The sequence below is a fragment of the Poecilia latipinna genome, unplaced genomic scaffold (assembly GCF_001443285.1).
Source record: "Poecilia latipinna isolate Pla-1442-1.1 unplaced genomic scaffold, P_latipinna-1.0 Scaffold1919, whole genome shotgun sequence".
NCBI lineage: Eukaryota > Metazoa > Chordata > Actinopteri > Cyprinodontiformes > Poeciliidae > Poecilia > Poecilia latipinna.
Window position 1 is genome coordinate 70,119 of NW_015114535.1, and position 18,258 is coordinate 88,376.

At 37.3% G+C, this 18,258-nt stretch overlaps 1 protein-coding gene across 2 annotated transcripts in view; it reads left to right on the plus strand.

Annotated features, from left to right (window-relative positions):
* The window catches only part of LOC106935163 (receptor-type tyrosine-protein phosphatase S-like), a 75,916-nt gene extending 67,360 nt beyond the window's left edge, over window positions 1–8,556 (plus strand). For both annotated transcript variants that reach the window (XM_015015498.1, XM_015015499.1), the window contains exons 26-28: window positions 1,348–1,502; window positions 6,862–6,997; window positions 7,107–8,556. In XM_015015498.1, the coding sequence (XP_014870984.1) occupies window positions 1,348–1,502; window positions 6,862–6,997; window positions 7,107–7,175 (360 nt within the window). In that variant the 3' untranslated portion in view covers window positions 7,176–8,556. The remainder of the gene's footprint in view (window positions 1–1,347; window positions 1,503–6,861; window positions 6,998–7,106) is intronic.
* Window positions 8,557–18,258: the final 9,702 nt, after the last annotated feature.

Sequence of the window (18,258 nt, forward strand, 5' to 3'; positions counted from 1 at the left end):
TGTGTGTAAATATCAGATGTTTTTTTTTCTGGTTACCTGCAATGCATGTTTCCATTATTTTTTAACCAATATCTGATATTGATGATGGGAGAGGCAGACCAGTGTGCAAAGTCTCATCCTGCACATTCCAGAGACTCTCTGTGGGGTTTGATCCGGACTTTGTGGTGGCCAATCTGGGTGTAAAATGGTATCTTATGCTCCCTGAACCACTTATTTGCTATTTGAACCCAGTGAATCCTATCATTGTCATCTTGAAATATGCTCATGACATTAGTGAAGAAAAAAAAAAATCAGTTGATGGAATTAGTCATTTACTTAGTCATTTAGTATGTTCAGGTGGTCAGATGACCTATCAATGTGGCTAAACTTGGACCTGACCATTTGCAGCAAATTCAGAACACAGAACTGCCCCCCCCCATAGGCTTGAACAGGAGTCTTTAGGCATGATAGGTGCATCACTTCATCTTCCTCTCTTCTTACTCTGATGTGCCCATCTCCCTGGAAGAGGGTAAATCTGGAGTCATCGAAACACACAACCTTCTTCCATCACTCCAGAGTCCAGTCTTTATTCTCCCTTGCAAATTGAAGCCTTTTTTTTGCAGCTAGCTTTGCTGATAAGTAGTTTTCTTATGACTACGCAGATGTTCAGTCCCAATCCCTTGAGTTCACTTGAATTCAGTTTATTTATATAGCACTAATTCAAAACAAATGTCATCTTCAGGCACTTCACAAAAGAAAACAAGTTCCCCTTGCATTGTGCATGTGGAAGTGTTCTTACAGTTGAACATAACTCATAGTTCTGCTGTTGTTTTTCTTCGATTTGTTTTCAACCACCACATAAGTGATTGGCAATCAAGATCATTCAGGATATTTTTTTGACCACATGTCTTCCTCTAATGGTTACAATGGTTTCCCACTTTTCCTTTTTGTTTTTAATAATGTGTTGAACAGTTCTTAACACAGTTTTAGTAGTTTCTGCAAGCTTAGATGTTTTCTTTGCTTGATGCATGCCAATGGTTTGTCCCTTCTTAAACAGATTAATGCTTTTTCCACAACCGTGGCTGTGTCTTTTGTCTTAATTCTTTGTGAAATGAGAAACTAGTCATTTCACAGGGGTTAAATTGCTTGTTGGTGGAATTCTATCACCCTTTCAGTAACTATGTAATAATTATCTGACCTATTTTCTTAGTTATTTGAAACTTTTCTTTTTGTTAACCCTATGTTTCCATTTTAAATATCTTCAATGAGAACAAAGGGGAACTACCGTCAAATTCCTTGTTTGCATGGACAAACTTGCCAAATAAAGCTGACTCTGATTCTCCACCTCATCTCCATTTTATTTTGCAGGATGGCCAGTCCAGGACAGTAAGGCAGTTCCAGTTTACTGATTGGCCGGAACAAGGTGTACCCAAATCCGGAGAGGGATTCATCGATTTTATTGGCCAGGTTCATAAAACCAAGGAGCAGTTTGGACAGGATGGGCCCATCTCTGTACATTGCAGGTAATGTGTCTTGCACAAAGGGTTGCAAACAAGTCACTTGTGTAATTAGCCATTTTCTAGTTTTAAAGCGAGTATTCCAAATAAATATGTTGAAACATAATAGAAAATTAACATGCAGTTATTTTTGTTTTTATTTAGCTTTAGCTTTTTCAGCCAGACCAGTCCACTTTACCAACTTTTATTTGGAAGCATATGTTTGCTCTATTGTATTTCAACATATGCTCATGTTGATGGACTTGGAGAAAAAAAATGTTCTAACAAATGCTTTGTTCTACATAGCAATGTACAGTGCACAACTAGTTCTGTAGTTTATGAGGTATATGGTAGTAATAAAATTCAGTATTTTCATTATTGGCATCCTGGTAGCAATGTGTATTTATAAGCCTCTTTTGTATATTGCTTTTACATTTCTGAAAATCCTCACATTGTGGCACCTAATACATAGCTGGATTCTCCTAAAACACAAGCTATAAAATATTTTACCCCCTTCACCCCTTTCAAAAACATTTCATTACATTTTCTTTTTAAATATCAGCCCTTAAAGAGATTAATAAAAAGTGAATAGTAAATTGTGGTTTAGTTAACATTTAATTTTAACCCAGAGTTGAACTCCAAAGACAGAATCAGGGTCAGATAACCCTGATAAGTTTTGTTTCTTTGGACAGCTCCTCTTGCAGTGGAGTTCTAACTTCATGACTCCTCCTCTCCTTTTTGCCTCTGTGGAACGCAACCTCTGCTCCTGAACAGGTTCTTCTCCTACATAATTGATAAGGCTCAGAAGAGGCCTAGTATTTGAAAAAAAGCAGAGATGATAAAATGACAGGGCCTTTCTCGTGGTTTTTATGACTATTTCATGTTGCATTTCTTTTTTTCTTTTTTTTTCTTTTTTTTATGACCTGGAGCGTAGCTTCCAAGGTGACTTGCATCATTAATTTGACCAGCTGGATTAGGGTAGAAAGTCAGATTATGTATATTCATTGTTAGACCTTGAAGAAGACCCATCTCAAAGGTTCTGACTTCTTGTTGATTTACAATAGACTTTGTGTGCGTCTCCGGTTTTGCATGAGCTACAAGGCTAGAAAATAAAAGTAGTGTGAACTTTGATGCATGTTTTTGTTGCACCATTCGGGTTAAAAAATAAATGCATGGTGTGTTGACAGAATGATTTTTTTTTTTTCATAAAGACAGATGACTATTGAACCAGGCAGTCATTTCTGCTTTACATTAGTATCACATAAGCACCATTACATCATGAAACATGACATCAGCTTCCTTGTGTTAAAATCAAAAATGATGTCACCCACTTGAAAATGGTCCTCTGGAGGGTAGTAATATGTGTAAGGGAAGCTCCAAAAACATGTTACCCTTCTGTGAGACTGTTGAAACGGGGAAGGTTTTCTCACTGTGTTTGGTGCAGGTATTGCAGCACGGCTGTAAAAAAAAAAGGCGCTCAACTTTTCAAATCCAAGATTCACATACCTGCACCTTTTAATGATCACGTTAAAAATCCTAAACTTTTTTTTTTTTTTTATTAACTAATGTCAGTTTTCTTCAAACATTACTACACTCTTGTGATAGACTAACCCCCCATAGAATCATATAATTGAAAAGCTGAAATAAAAGGATATGTTTAGAACATCTTTTACAAATGCAAATCTGAAAAATGCAGCATAAACAAATGTTCACCCCCTGATTCAGTACATTGTCAAGCCAGGTTTTGCTGTTATTAAAGCTCTAAAGTGTTTTGTCGTGTGTCTTTCCAAGCTTTACGCGTGTTTAGACACATTTTTGCCAATTCCTCTTTCTTAAATAACTCTGTCAGATTGGATGAGCAGTGTCAACATCAAAGTTATAAAGACCAAAGCTAACATATATCTCTTGACTAAAACCATTCATCTGTAAGTGTGGACATGTTTGAGGAGACCTATCCTGCTGAAAGTTAATGCTTGCTGCAGTTTAAAGTCTTTTAGATGCTCTAACAGCTTTACTTTCTGAATTGCCATGTATTTACTGCCTTTAATCTCGCCAGCAACTTTAACCGTCTTCGGTGTCTTAAAAAAGCAAAGTAATTGCTACAGCATGATGCTGCAAGCACTATACTTCAAAGTGGAAATAGTTTGTTCAGGGTGATGTGCAGTGGTAACTTTTGTACTTTGCTAGTTTCCAAAAAGTTACATTGAGGTCTCATCTTATACAGGTTTGGCTGTGTTATGCCTTTTGGAAAACTGAAAATGGCCTTTCTGCCCATTAAAAAAAAAAACATTCCTAGCCCAGTTTGTCAGCTTGGGTACATGGTAATTAATTACTTGCTAGATTTGCAGTTGACATTTAAGGCATTTAATTTTTTAGGACCGACCTTCATTCGACCTTTGGCAAGTAGGTTTTTATTTGTAGAAAGCTTTGAAACCCATCTCTTATTTTTCCACATCTTTGTGTAGATAATCCCCACCCAAATAAAGATGTGTTCATGTGTCCACAAACACTTTGAAGTCAATGGAAAAATGTGAAAGGGATGAATAGTTTCACAAGCTACTATACGTTAAATACCTCAAAATACAAAAGCCAAGTAATTCCATAGGCTTAGTTGCTATCTTTTATATTTTTATGTCTTATATTCATATGTATTTTGATACTCAGGATCTAGGATATTGAGGTCTAGGAAGAAAAATCTGGACATGTGTCATATGAGAGTTTTCGAGTAGAGAAGACTAAAATAATAGTAAATAGACAATATCCAGAAAATCAGCCAAATAATATGGTTGTCAGACTGCTGTTGTGTTGAAGAGTTCTTATTTTGAAAATACATTTCTTTGGGGGATGGATTTTTGTTTTTATTTTGCAGTATAGCAACCACCATTCTCTTTTTTTTTCTTTTCCCCTCCTCTTCTGAGCTTTCTTATCTCCACGAGAAGAGCTTATGTCTCCCTTTTCTCTTACTCTTGCGCTTTCCATCACCAGACTTCCCAGTCTGTCATCTGCCTATTCCTTAATCCTCTCGCTCGCTCTTCTTTCCCATCCAGCCATTCTCCTGGATCTTTTTCCTCTAGCTCTGCCTCCTCCCATCCTTTACTCTCCCTCTATCTAATAGCACCGCATGCTTTTTGTTATTAATTGCATGAATACGTCCTGTGAATGGAGGGGCGGGGGGGCGACACACCAAATCCCCTCAGTCTGCAGTGGCTCTCCACTCTTTAAGATTTGGATCTGGAGAGGAGGAGGTTGAAGGAGAAGTCCCAGGAAGCATGTTTGGGGGGGCTAGGATTTTGCGCCTGATGTGCTGCGTGATTGGCGCACTGCGTTTGCTATTGTTTAGATTTGGTGAAATAATGTGAGCAACATTTGTCGACCAACACACACACACACCCAGTTGTCAGCTACAGTGTCTGCAACCATCATTTTCACTCCTCATCCTACAAAGTGGCATCAAAGGCAAGAAGCTCAAATAAATCTGTTGTCATATCAATTATTGTTCCATTGGTGATGTGGAAGTCATTCTGCAGCAAAGCAGCTTACAGGGCCAACTCTCAAGTATTTCAGCGTCTGAGTTAAAACTCGAGCTGTATTTCTGGGGACCAGCAGCAGGCTAGGTTTTTTTTTTTTTTTTAAATTTATTTATTTATTTTTTCCTTCCAACACATGGAAAGAGGCGCTTAATGAGACTAAATGTTGTTTGTGTGTATGTGTGTGATTTGTGATGTGTGCATGTGTCCTTGAGGACGAGAATGGAGGCACATGTATAAGTGGATTTGCAGGGTTCTTGCATGCAAATTGTCTCCTTGCTGCCATTGTTCTTGTTACCTTGAGCATCGTTTCTTGCTGTGGGTTGTTGTTGCTTTCTAGGAAGTCAGAGCTAACAACATGCAGAGTTTTTACACCTCAGTCCTTCTGTTTGTCACGAGGTGTATCTTATGAAAAGTTTGAATTTTATAAAATTTGAACTTACCTTTCAGGTGTAATTTGAAAGCAGAGGGAATGAGAAGGACAGAAAGGGAAACATAGACCAACTTCACCCAAATAAAGTAGAACATCATCAAACAGTTAATTCACTTCATTTATTCATTCAAAAAGTGAAATTCAGATATTTGACAGATTTATTAAACACAAAATTATATGTATTTTTTTTCCTTTAGGTTTTCATGAGATAATGATTCAAGATGATGATTCTCAAAAAGCATGTATGTAAATAGAAATAACATGAAAAAATTGTATTTAAGGGAGAAATTTTAGGCAGAAAATTACATAAAAAGCAGAAATTAAATCAATATGGGCAAGAGTGCTTGCTCAAAAAGTCATTAACTTCCTTGAGAAGGGTTTCAGGAAGGACATTGCTAAAATATCCTGCTAATCTCAAGGATATAAATGGAAAGCTAGGTGGAAGGAAAAAAAAACTGCAGCTGAAAAAAAGGTTTACAAACACCAGTGATAGACACAGCCTTAAAAGATGTGTGAAACAAAGATGTTAAAGTGTTTGGAAGAGATTCATAGTGTGTGGACAATGGTTGGAGTGTGTCAAGGCTCATCACACACACACACACACACACACACACACACACACACACACACACACACACACACACACACACACACACACACACACACACACGTGTTCAAGACATGGGCGACAAGTGTTGCATTTCTTGAGTTAAGCTACTGCTGAACCAGACACAATGTCTCTGGTTACTGAGTGGTGCAAAATCCACTTTTCGGATTAAAGTGAAGAAGAAAGTAAATTTAGCATTTCAATTTGAACATCAAGATCCCAGAGTCTGGTATTTAAAAAAAAAAAACAGACAGCCGTCTAACAGCAGGATTTATATCATTTCACACTTTCCTCTGCTGAAGAGCTTTATGGAGATTCTGATTTCATTTTTCCCACATAACTTGACACCTACCCACACTTCCTAAAGTATTAATATCTGGTTCAATGACCATGGGATCACTGTTTAATTTGCCAGCAAACTAGTCTGCCCTAAAACCAAAAAGAGATCTGGTGGGAGAGGATGACACACACCAGACAGCAACGTACATGTGCTCAAGGTTGTCGTTAAAGCAGCTTTGGCTGATCGCCTTCCTGCGATCAGCCAAGGGAGTATTAGTCATGTATTCAGTGCACATATTGTATAGCGCCTGGGCATCACTTTCAATGCTTTCTTCAATGGTCTTGACTTTTCTGAAAAACAGAATGATTGAAATAAATTCACTTTTCATTCATAGTTTTCATTCATAGTTTATTGATGTGGACTCACGCTTGTTACAGATCAGGTGTTTTTTTTTTTTCTTTGTTTTTTTTTTTGCATGAGTCTGCAATGAGCACAATTCTTCATCTTTTTTGTTTCTCTTGCCTGATTCTTAAATCTAGTGCTGGAGTGGGAAGAACTGGAGTCTTCATAACCCTCAGCATCGTCCTGGAGAGAATGCGTTACGAGGGAGTGGTAGACATCTTCCAAACAGTGAAGATGCTCCGGACGCAGAGGCCAGCTATGGTCCAAACTGAGGTGAGAAATTGTCCAAGACCGACAAAAAGTTGAACATTTTCTTTTTTGTGTAAAAACAAAACAATTTCCTTTTTTTTTTTTTTTTTTTTTTTTTTTTTCTTTTCTACAGGACGAATACCAATTTTGCTATCACGCAGCTCTGGAGTACTTAGGAAGCTTTGATCACTATGCAACGTAAAAAGCCATCTCCTCCCCTCAGAATCCTGTTGCCCCCTCCTCTCCCAACTCAACGGTTTCCTGAGCCATAGAAACGTTTCAAATTTGAAATGACAGCGGTTGATCATTTTACCACTGCTCGTTCAGAAACACCAAACAGGATCCTGTAAATCTTTAGAAAATAACACCTGATGCGACCAGAAAAAGAGAAATTCCAATTCAGACTCAAGGCAGAGAGGAAAATTGCCCATGATTTCAACTGAAGACAATTCTCAGCAACAAGCAACCAGAGGCTGTGGCTCACGCTGTGGGATGGGTGTCAATCAAAGTGTCAGACTGCTTACCTTACCTCAAGTGTTTCAGTGGAGGAAGTTGTAAACATTCGTGGACATTTCTCTTCTAAAAAAATATCTTTATGATACAGTGGCAACGAATAACAGCAATTGAAGGAAAAATGGAACGAAAATCAAAGAGAAGCAGATGGATGTAGCCAAGACTGGGACACGTGCCTGTTTTGGATGTAAAAAAAAGGGGGGGGGGGTTAAGTGTTTCTATTGACTGTTTTTGAGTTTTATCCTGAGAAATGGCCAAACCGCGGCGACTCCTAGGTTTTCCCAAACTTTGGTCATTTGGTCATCAAGTGAAACGGAACAAGAAAACCGGCCATCAAAAGGAAACCTTGAGTTTCTACACAATTTTACATACAATTACATTATGAATAGTTGTGCAGAAAACGTCCTCTACAATTTAAGAAAATGTCACCAAACTGCCTGTAAGCACAAAGAGCTTTAAGAAAGCACACTCCCAGTGGTTGTCAAAAAGAAAGCAGCAGCACATATCGTAAAATTTGTTCCATTGTAGTAATGCGTAAAGCCTGCTTCCTAAGCCAGGTGACCCTAGTAGAGTTAAAATCTCCACAGGATATTTCCAGTAAAAACATCCTCCAGAAAAAATGGCAAAGATTAAGGGAAAACCATGTCAGTTGTAAGAATCTTTGGCTTTGCCTCTCATGTGGATGATGCAAACAGTAACCTTGTCCCATGTTTTTTAACAATCTCGTCTCTTGAACCATGGCGCCAAGGGGCTGATGGAGAAAACATCCGCCCTCAGTCCAGTGAGGAGGAAAGGCTTTTGGAACAACCAAACAAAGAAACGCTGCCAAATTTGGGCCTTTCTTTGTGTACAGTGACCAACAGTCATCATCATCGTTTTGAACTTTTTTGTCTTTTGAGGACAAAAATCTATTTTTCTTTTCTCTCTTTAAGTTCTCTCTTCTGTTAAAAACCAAACATGCTGCTTATCTTGTGTATGCTGAGCGTGTGACTCTTTGGATAAAGAGAAAACTGATGAACAAAAAAAAAAAAAATGCCAGCTCTGCCAACTCCTTGCGCCCAGGTGGGCATGACAGAAACGCATCCACACAACGTCATTGTCCACCGCTGCTTTTTTATCCAGTTTTCTTTTTTTTTTTCCCCCAGCCTCCTCTATATCCACCTCTATCATTGTACAAGAAACTCGAGAGCGGCGAAGACCGCTTGCAATTGCAAAGTTGTACATTAACGTTGTTGACAAATTGGCCCCGAGTTTCACTGTATGTGTGGTTGGTAACTGGTCGACAAACAAAACAAGACGCTTCGGTGTTTTCCCCCCTCTATTTTATAGACGATGACCCAGTGGGTGACACAGCCAGAGCAAGTAGCCACGTCGGATCCCGATGCAAAATTTCTCTGTTACTTGCACATCCCCAGGGCAAAACAGAAGAAAAAGCTTGAAACAAACACCCCAATTCAACTGCAAAAAAAGATCAAATAAAAGCTAAAATCACCAAGTTTTTTTTTCCTGTCAAAGACGGCGCTTTGGTTACACACGAGCAAATGGATTCTGTGAGGGCTTTCTGGCGGATGTGCACAAAAAAACAAAAACACGAAGCTATGGACAGAACTGTGTGTGATCTTTTCTGATTTCCAAAAAAGCCTTATTGTTATTGTAACACTATGAAAACATTAATGTTGTATTATGATGACTTATTTTACATGACATAGTTAGTTTTTATTTTCCGTTTCTGGTTTAGTTTTTTTTTTTCTAACAGAGATGTGTTTGTCACATTTTTTTTAATTAGCAGAAAAAAAGAGAAATGCTTATATGTTCATATTATGTTTAAAGACATTCTATTTTTTCACCGTAGAAATCCTAAGTATAACATGACAGTGTAGGGGTACATGTATTTCTATATGTAGATATAAGACTATATCTATATAGAGAGATTAATAAATGCCTACTTACGCATGCATATATATTTAAATGCAGAATCAGAAGATATATCCAAACAATTAGTGTGAAATAACATTTTCTTTTCATCCAATTTGTTTTATACCTGTTATTTTTAGTCTTTGAAAAATATGTTTGTTTGTTTTTGTTTTTTGTTTTTTTTATTGTTGTTATTATTATTATTGTGTAATTCTGGAGACCCTGAATGTCTCTTCAAGAAACCTGAGGGGATGCCATCTTTGTGTCTGATCTTGTTTTTTTTGCTTTTGTCCATTGGAATTAACTTGTACCCATAGGGACACTATTTTGAAACATTGTCCTTCATCATCACTACGCTGTTATGTTTGGTTGATTTTCGTAATCTGTTCTACAACTGTCGGGGTTTCATCGCTCAGCATTTTTAATGTCTATATCAGGCCAATGATGTACTGTACCTTGTATGATTCTGTACAGACCGTAACCCTCACAATCTGAAGAAAAATCCTCCTAAAGTTCTCTTTTTTTACTTATATTTTCAGACATAATGTTACCATTGATTTTATTAGACATCCACTATGATCTAGAGTATATGTGTAAATAAACAAATATATATAGAATATATGTATCATTTGACCCTAAAGATCTCATACTTTTAGTGGGGAACACTAATGCACAGATCAAAGTTCTGCTCATTTCCAGCTTCTTGATGTTTGTGAAACCTGTTTTCTCAAACCTTCTCTCTCCAGCTCTGCTCCCTGGTCTTTAATTACCTCTCTTTTTTTCTGCCTTTAATTTCCCCTGCTTGCAGTCAAACTGGGAAACGTGCCAGCCTATGTTCCCACACCCTTTGCCTGAATGAGGGGAACACAAATCCAGATCAGTGATCCGCGAGTTGGATTAAACCAATATGTTGGTTCACTCTCTACCAACTAGCCACAAGAATCGTTAATCATTCTCAGCATAGACAAAATTTACTAAAGGAGCCTCATAAAAATAAATTACAAGGGCATAGATTCCTGGAAGTACTACTTTTCTCAGAGGTATTTTCACAGATCTCTGTAGGAATGCCAAATGTCTAACTACCTGCAATCACAAGGTGTTAATCCATTATGTTTGATTAGCGAGAAAAAAAAGGTCATACATGCTTCAGTTGCAACATTTAAACTTATTTTTCTCCCTGTTGCCTTGTATAAAATCATATTGTTTTTTTGTTTTTTTTTGTTTAACCATGTTTCATGACGGGAATGCAGAAAGAAATCGGGACTCGGTTGAAACACAGTAGTGGGATTCGACCAAGGACGGACTGAAACTACCAAAAACATGCTGCAAATTCACGTCGTAAGGTTTCGCCATGAACTCTAATCTGTCGGAATTCATAGAGACTGGTTAAAGGGCCAATGCCAAAATTTGAAGCCGTGGAAGCGTCTTAAAGCTTGTGCAATGTGTTATGCTTTTGGTTTCAAGTAAAGATGCTACACTCTTGAAAACAACCACAAAATGATCTGGAATATGTTGCTAAATATTGTGGAAAGGTTAGGGAGTAACAGTGACCATAAAAAAAACTCATTAAAAAGAACTAAGCTTATACAGTACATATCGACAAAAGAACCGAAACTCAGCAAACCATTTTTCCTTTATACGAGAGCCAAGTGCTACCACTTTCAAACTGTTACTTCTAACTGAAACAATAATTGGTTAAAAGCCACTGTGTATGTAGATATGTTGACTTTGTATTAAAGAAATGTTGTCTGAAAACCGTTTTGCATGTTTTTTTCCCCTGTCTTCCAAAACATTTATCCTGATATTGTATTCAAAAGACTTTATTTATCCCCTGAGGAGCAGTTAAAGGAGGCACATGGAGTATTCTTAAAAAATAAATACAGGATAAAATAAGTAGCTAAAAGGAAACTGCAATATAAATTAATAAGGTCCAAATGGGCATGGAGGTAGTTGAGTTTCTTTGTGCAATTTAAGTCCTGTGGATTGAGGCAATGTATTTGAATGAGGGGTGGGCATGCAGGGTGTGAAAATATGTGCATTGGGTGGGGGAATGTGTGTTTAACAGCCACATTATACAGTGGCAACAAGTACAGTTGAAACCCAATATTTACATACACTGTTGTAACAGAAGTCATTTTTTACTCATTGTCTTGCATTACATCTGACTAAACTTGTAGTGCTTTATATCAGTTTATGTTACCAAACATTTCTTTTTGCTAATTGGCAGAATAGTGAAAAATACTTTTAGATAAAACTTTTAATGTTTGTGTGAGTCAAGTCAGAAATTTGGGGCATTTTTCAGACATTTCTTTCACTCTTTGCTGGAGTTTCAGTTCATTCCTGCTAAGTGGTGTAACTAATTAACTAAAATACTTTGCAGGACTGGCATTGGTACTTTGTGCTAGCCAGTCCAAAACAATAATTTATATTAACCCATAAAGTTGTTGGGCTTGAGTTTTATTGCTGTCGAGCTTCCCCATTTTCCCTCTAAATGTAGAAGACATGGTGTGTCACAAAAAAAGAAAATTCTTCTTATTATGGTATTCAGTAAATAGAAGTAATTTTTGTAACGGAAACTGACCTGGAACAGTAAATGTTTATTTTCATTCAGTGTCAGACACACAGAAAAGTTAATGTATCTTTTATAGTTCCTTTGCAAATATGATTTCAACAGTGGCAACAGTTAGTGTCATGTAAAAACATATGAAAGCGTTTAAGATATTCACTGTTGGGCTACAGTCACAGTTGCTATACAGAAATATAGTTGATAACCTGGCCCACAATTACCTGCAACATTCAAAGTCAAAGGAGCTTTCATCACGGTGACTTTTATTCAACATTGTTGAATAATATAATACAGCAAGATCAATATGTACACTTATCAGAGTCTACTGATAGTCATTCAAAACCAATTAGGACTTTCTTCTTAATTACTTTACTTTTTAAACAGTAGCCAATGGTAATTCTAATCTGCTAATGTTCAACTTCCTACCATAGCTGTATTCTAAATGGCTAATTCTAGCTTGAACATGAATAGCTTTCAGCTGTCTTATATTTTCATATATCTCTTTTACTCTATAACTTTGTTACTGCCAACAGAGCTGTTTTGTTTTCATCTGTGCTTTTGAAAAATAAGCCAGTACTTCTGCGTGAAGCTACAATTGAGCTTTGCTTTTATGTCTAACAATCACACTACGCAGCCTGATGCCTCGGCAATAAATATTGGCAATTCAATATTTATTCTCACGCAAGTCTTTGGATTCTGCGTGACAACCGTGCTAATAATATTTTTATCTGGGTTTAATTTATGAATTAGGAATTATAAAAAAAAAAGATGTTTTAACCTAATCAAAAATGTTCAAAATGTTCAAATAAATATTTGAAAAGAATTATTGAGTTAGTAAATATGATTACATTTTTTTTTTTTTTTTTAAATCACAACACTTTACATGCTTTGTCTTACTGTTCTTAAGCCATACTAGTCTAATTGCTTCAACACTTGCTTTGTAGCTCAGCAGACTGGAACCTGCATCCTGAAATAAATAAATATATGTGAGGACAAGTGATGAAGCAAACAGATGGTGCATCCTTTTGTTGATAGATGACTTGATTAGCTTCCGCCTATATTTATTCACCAGCCTCTTCACAAACGTCCTGGTGTGTCCTTAAGCCCCTCTTGAAGCTTGATAAATGCCACCCAGCCAATCTGATATTGGTGCAGAGGTAAACCCCTCACCTGGTGGTATTTGCTCTCTAGTCTGTCCTCAGGAAAAGGTCTTCGAACAACTGCTAACCTTAGAGTAAAAAATATTAGGTTTGATTGAGTTGAGACCAAAAGTTTTGCATTTCACTATTGTTCTAGACTTGTATATAAGAAAGGAGTGTTTTTTTTTTTTTTTTTTTTTAACCCCCACAGAAAAATAAATTAAAAGTTTGGCAGTGAAATTAAGACTCCAAGCATCAAAAATAATGTTAAGCAAAATATCATGGTACGTTTCAAAGTATAGATTAAAATGGTTGTAATGGTAAAATATCTTATAGTGAAAATATCTTAATGTATTATTATGACACTAATCAAAAGTAATGGCAAGTATAAAATATTATGCTTCAGACTAAATAGTAAAGTGGTTATTGCACCTTTAATATATATATATATATATATATATATATATATATATATATATATAATTATTATTATTATTGTTGAGAAAAATATGTATCCTTTGTGAATAAGAACTACTACCTCTTCATTTTTAAGTATGTCCCTGAAAAATTGTTGAGCCATTGGGTCAGCGCACTTTCAGAATGTAGATTTATCTCAATGACATGTCCCAGCCTGTTTGGTAGACCAGAGGAGGTCGTTATGGGAAACCAAAGGCAATAAGCTATCCACAGCTTACATACAAACATGCACAAGGTACTCTAAAAGTACAGCTTCTGTTGCTTTTCCGCATGGACCACATTGGCTGTCCTTGAAGCTTGGTCTCATATCCTGTGGATTCCCCTCTGTTCCTTCTTTCCATGGCTGATAAATACCCGTGACCCTTGTAGATCAGATATTCTCTGACCCAGTTGTGCAGCCATACCTGTGTGGCCCTTGTCAAGTTCACTCATATCCTTATTCTTGCCCATTTTTTTTTTCTTCTATCACATCAACTCAGGGGACAAAATGTTCACTTTCTGCCAAATGTGTCCCACCCACTAGTCGATGCAATGATGAAAAGTATTACCTCACCTGTTAGGTCATGCAGTAATGCCTCTCTGGTGTAATTCTTTCATCCTGAAGTAACTTAAAATTGCTTCTTCTTGTCTCACCTTCTTTGCAGTGTACATTAAAACATATAAACTTGAGCAAACTGAATGCTTTTGACATTTTTAGGTTAGTAAATATTGACCTTGAGAAATAAAATTAGAAAGATATTTATAGACTACGTTTAACAAATTCTTAGGTCTCTGCTGAGAGAAAATGTGTGACCCACTTTATATGCTCTTATGCCATCAATCCTTTCAGTGACAAAATGTGAAGACTGTACATAAAAAAAAAATCTGTTTAAATTATATAACCTTCACTGAATGTGCATCCTCAAAATTGGTCTTTTATGCATATTAATTATGTTGTTGCTTGCATGTAGATTAGATGAAAATGCACATGTTAAACCCAGATTATAACCTCTCACCGCAAGCTGTGAAAACATTCGGCAAAGTAGCAAAGTGTTGTCATTTCTCAAAGGGCAATATACACACAATGGCACCTCTTATTTCAGGAAAGATGCTCCTAATTGTCCGTTCTCAGAGATATTCGAGTCCTTCCTGCTGTAACAGTGGCAAGCCAACAGACCGAGTGTGAGGGTAGGCGAGGAAGTGAATTAGGGCAGCGATTATGCAGTGATTCAGACAGCAGCTCATTAGGACCCAGCTAAGCAAGCAATCAACGAATCGATGTGACAGTGGACCCAAAAGCCACAGAAATTTGTAATAAATGGCAAAGCGATAAATTGGATTATCCACAGCCCCGTGGCCAAGCTCTTTCCTTTTGCAAATGACAAATCAATCCAATCACGCTATGAAAAAAGAAAGAAAGAAAAAAAAAGCCAGAGAACCAGAAAAGGCGCCTTGTGTTGCACCGACTGGGGAGGTTGTCCATCTGAGGAATGCGTCTTGTTAAGGGTGTAGCTATCTAGAGGTCATTTCGGTATGATATTCAGGGCTCTAAAATATTCATGGCAGCCCATTAGGTGTTTATGACTGCCATTTATATGGGAAGATTTACCGACATTTGAACTGCAGCCAGAATCATAAAGGTGTCGGGCGGGCCGCAGTGCTACATGTTTACTGATTTGCCGCGCAGAGCGCAGCTCAGTATGGATGATGTACATGAGCAGCCATGGAGCCCCAATAAATAAAATGCAGAGAGAGCAGAAGATCTCCTAACTCCTTGTGTCTCTTGTGCTTGTGTTCAAAGCATGAGCGATGGATCTGCTCCATTAATCCGTCAAATCGCTGTCACTGCACGCCACTATTCATAACCGAGGAGCAGGATGGCATTCTGATGGACAAAGAAGGGAGGATAGGTGGCTTATAAACTGTTCAAACACACAACAGCACAGCTGGTAAAATTGCAACGCAAAGATTCGGCATGTTTTGTTTTTGTTCCTAAGAAAAACAAAAATGCCGAAGGACTTTGCTGCCATCTGCAGGAAAAGGTGTCACATTTCATCACTGTGCCTAAGCAGTTGTTTGCTTTCAAGCAGTTCTAAGATTAAGATAGAAATGATTAAAAAGCTTTGTCTTCTCCAGAGGCTTTTGCACTCACTATGTTAATTATACATTTTCAAGAAAGTCTGTAGCAATATGCTACATCAGTACCAATGTGTGCATTCTACGTCCTTAAAAATAAACTTAATTTTGACTATGGTAAAGGAAATATAATTTTACAAAAGATTAATGAGCATTGAAGAGAAGCCAGTTATCTGCTGCCGCGTGTAAGCAGTACACGGGGAGCCTGGAAACTAATACAAGACGTAGTTTCAGTATTTGTGGTTTGCTACATCTTGTAATCTGTCTTATGTTCTGTTTCTTCTCTGCCATCTCTGTGTGCAGTCACAGCTCTAACACTGAAGGATTGATGTTTTAAAAAAAAACAAGCTCCCTTTTTTCAAATATGAGGACAACCCACTCTCTGCACTTTTCTTTCAATTTATCACTTCCAAATTTTAAACACTATTTCTGTTTTATCTCTTCTCGTATCCCCCTGCTTGCAATTCAGCTGATCTTTTTGAGTCCAAACACAAAATAAGCACAAGCTTTTAAAGCCAGCATAACTTTAAAGGTCACTGTGGTTTACTGTGGAAATATATATTTAGGGCAAGGTGTGTAGTGTTAGTTTTTTACAAAGCATATAGTCGTGCACTAAACCCATTAATACCACTAGGGGACAGTTTTGTAGAGTTCACAGCTAATAGTTGTCTTGTTGATGTATTTTCCTACCTAAGTGGTACATGTTCAAAGCTTGGGATCTTGATTCTGATATTCCTGATTGTAAACTTCTCCACAGCTTTATCTGTGATGTGTTTATTGTATTCATTGATATTGTTTGTACACTAATGTTCTCTACCAAACCTCTAATACCTTCACAAACAGATGCATTCATACAGAGATTCATTTCATCTTTGGACTCAATTTGTTGAGCCAGTTGATTACACTGGCACAAGGTGGGTAAGTGCATACAGCATCCTCACCGAAATAAATAAATAAATAACCTGCATCCTTTACTTTTTCACTCACAAATATTCATTATTTTGGGTTAGCCTAAAATAATATACCATTACAATACATTTAAATTTGAGGTTGTGGGGAGAAAGAATGTGAAAAATTTCAAGAGGGATGAATACTTTTACAAGGTACTTTAACATGCATAGTCGGTTTAGTTTATTGCTTTGTCACCTTGTTCTGTTATAATTATTTTTTCTTTTGTTTTAGACTTTGCTTCTGTTCACCCATCAAAACCTTGAAGTTTGATTTCTCGGTTATTTTAGAGAATTAAAACATGGGAATGCGGCACACAAGGTTCCCTCACAGATTCCTCTGGCACAGCATGTGTGTACAGATGAAAGTGGGGTTTGACACAGTGGCTGTGAAGAAAGCACAAATCCCAACCTAGGTTTTTGTCACTACCAGTTCCCATAAAAGGACAAGGAATGTCGCTGGTATAAACGACTGTTATGTAATGCCTTGGCTCTGATTAGAGATGGTTCTCGCTTACCAACCGTGAAAGTCCAACAGAAAAGTGTTTTTCATGTAAGGAGAAAAACAACTTTATAGCTGCCTCTGAAAACTCATTCGGACTTTGGTCTCCTATATCTTTTGGAACCACGGTGTTCATTAGTGTAACATGCCCAGTACTATCCAGATAATGTTTCCGTAATGGGAAACATGTGAGAATTATGGCAGTGAATCAACCCCCACAATCCTATCTGTTCTTTTTGTGCTCTCAAGCGAATTTTACAGTAATGATTAAGGATACATGAAACCATCTGCACGGGAACCACTAAAGCCCTCTTGTACTAGTGTACATTTGAACACAATGATATCACATTCCAGCAGAGTTAGAAGCTGAGAAATTAAGTTTGGGCTGAAAAATGGTGATAATGGGTTATAATTCTAGTTCAACCAGTTCAGGCCAACCCCTCTACAGGGAGCTGCATGTATTCAGCATTACTTCCGAGAGAATCGACACTCTGAAAATGTGAGCGTTACACAATTTCTCATTAGCCTGCCTCAATATGGTAATAAGAGGTCCAAAAAAATGATGTTTTAGCTGACCAGCAGCAATAATTTAAATTCGCCAATTAGGGATTTCAGTCTGCACGTCCCAGACTGTCATTACAGCTTTACTGGCGTCTTCTTGTGCTTCTGCTGAAGACACTGACTTATGCTACATTACATCGTGTAGTAATATACTGTTCTACAGAGTTTAGTTTAAGAAAAACATTGTGTGCTCAACCTTTTATAACCAACGACTAAGCACATTAAACAAGCTGATGATACACCTTTTTTGATCATCATAAAAGTTGTATCATTATTCTTGTCTCTATTAGAACTCCACACAATTTGTGGTCAATGTTATGGACAAAATTTAGGAGTCCTAAGCTAAGCTTATGTGACGTCAATACCAGTCCCCATCAGCCAAAAATAAATATTTTGGCCTTAATCAAAAAGCTGACTGGATGTCCAGGAGTCTTCTAGCCTTGTTAGGAGAAGCCAGGTTATGTAAACAGGAGTGACATAAAAAATGGTTCTAGTTATGCCTCAGACAGTGTTTCTATTTCAAAATCAGTGAGCGTTACACTTTTAAATCT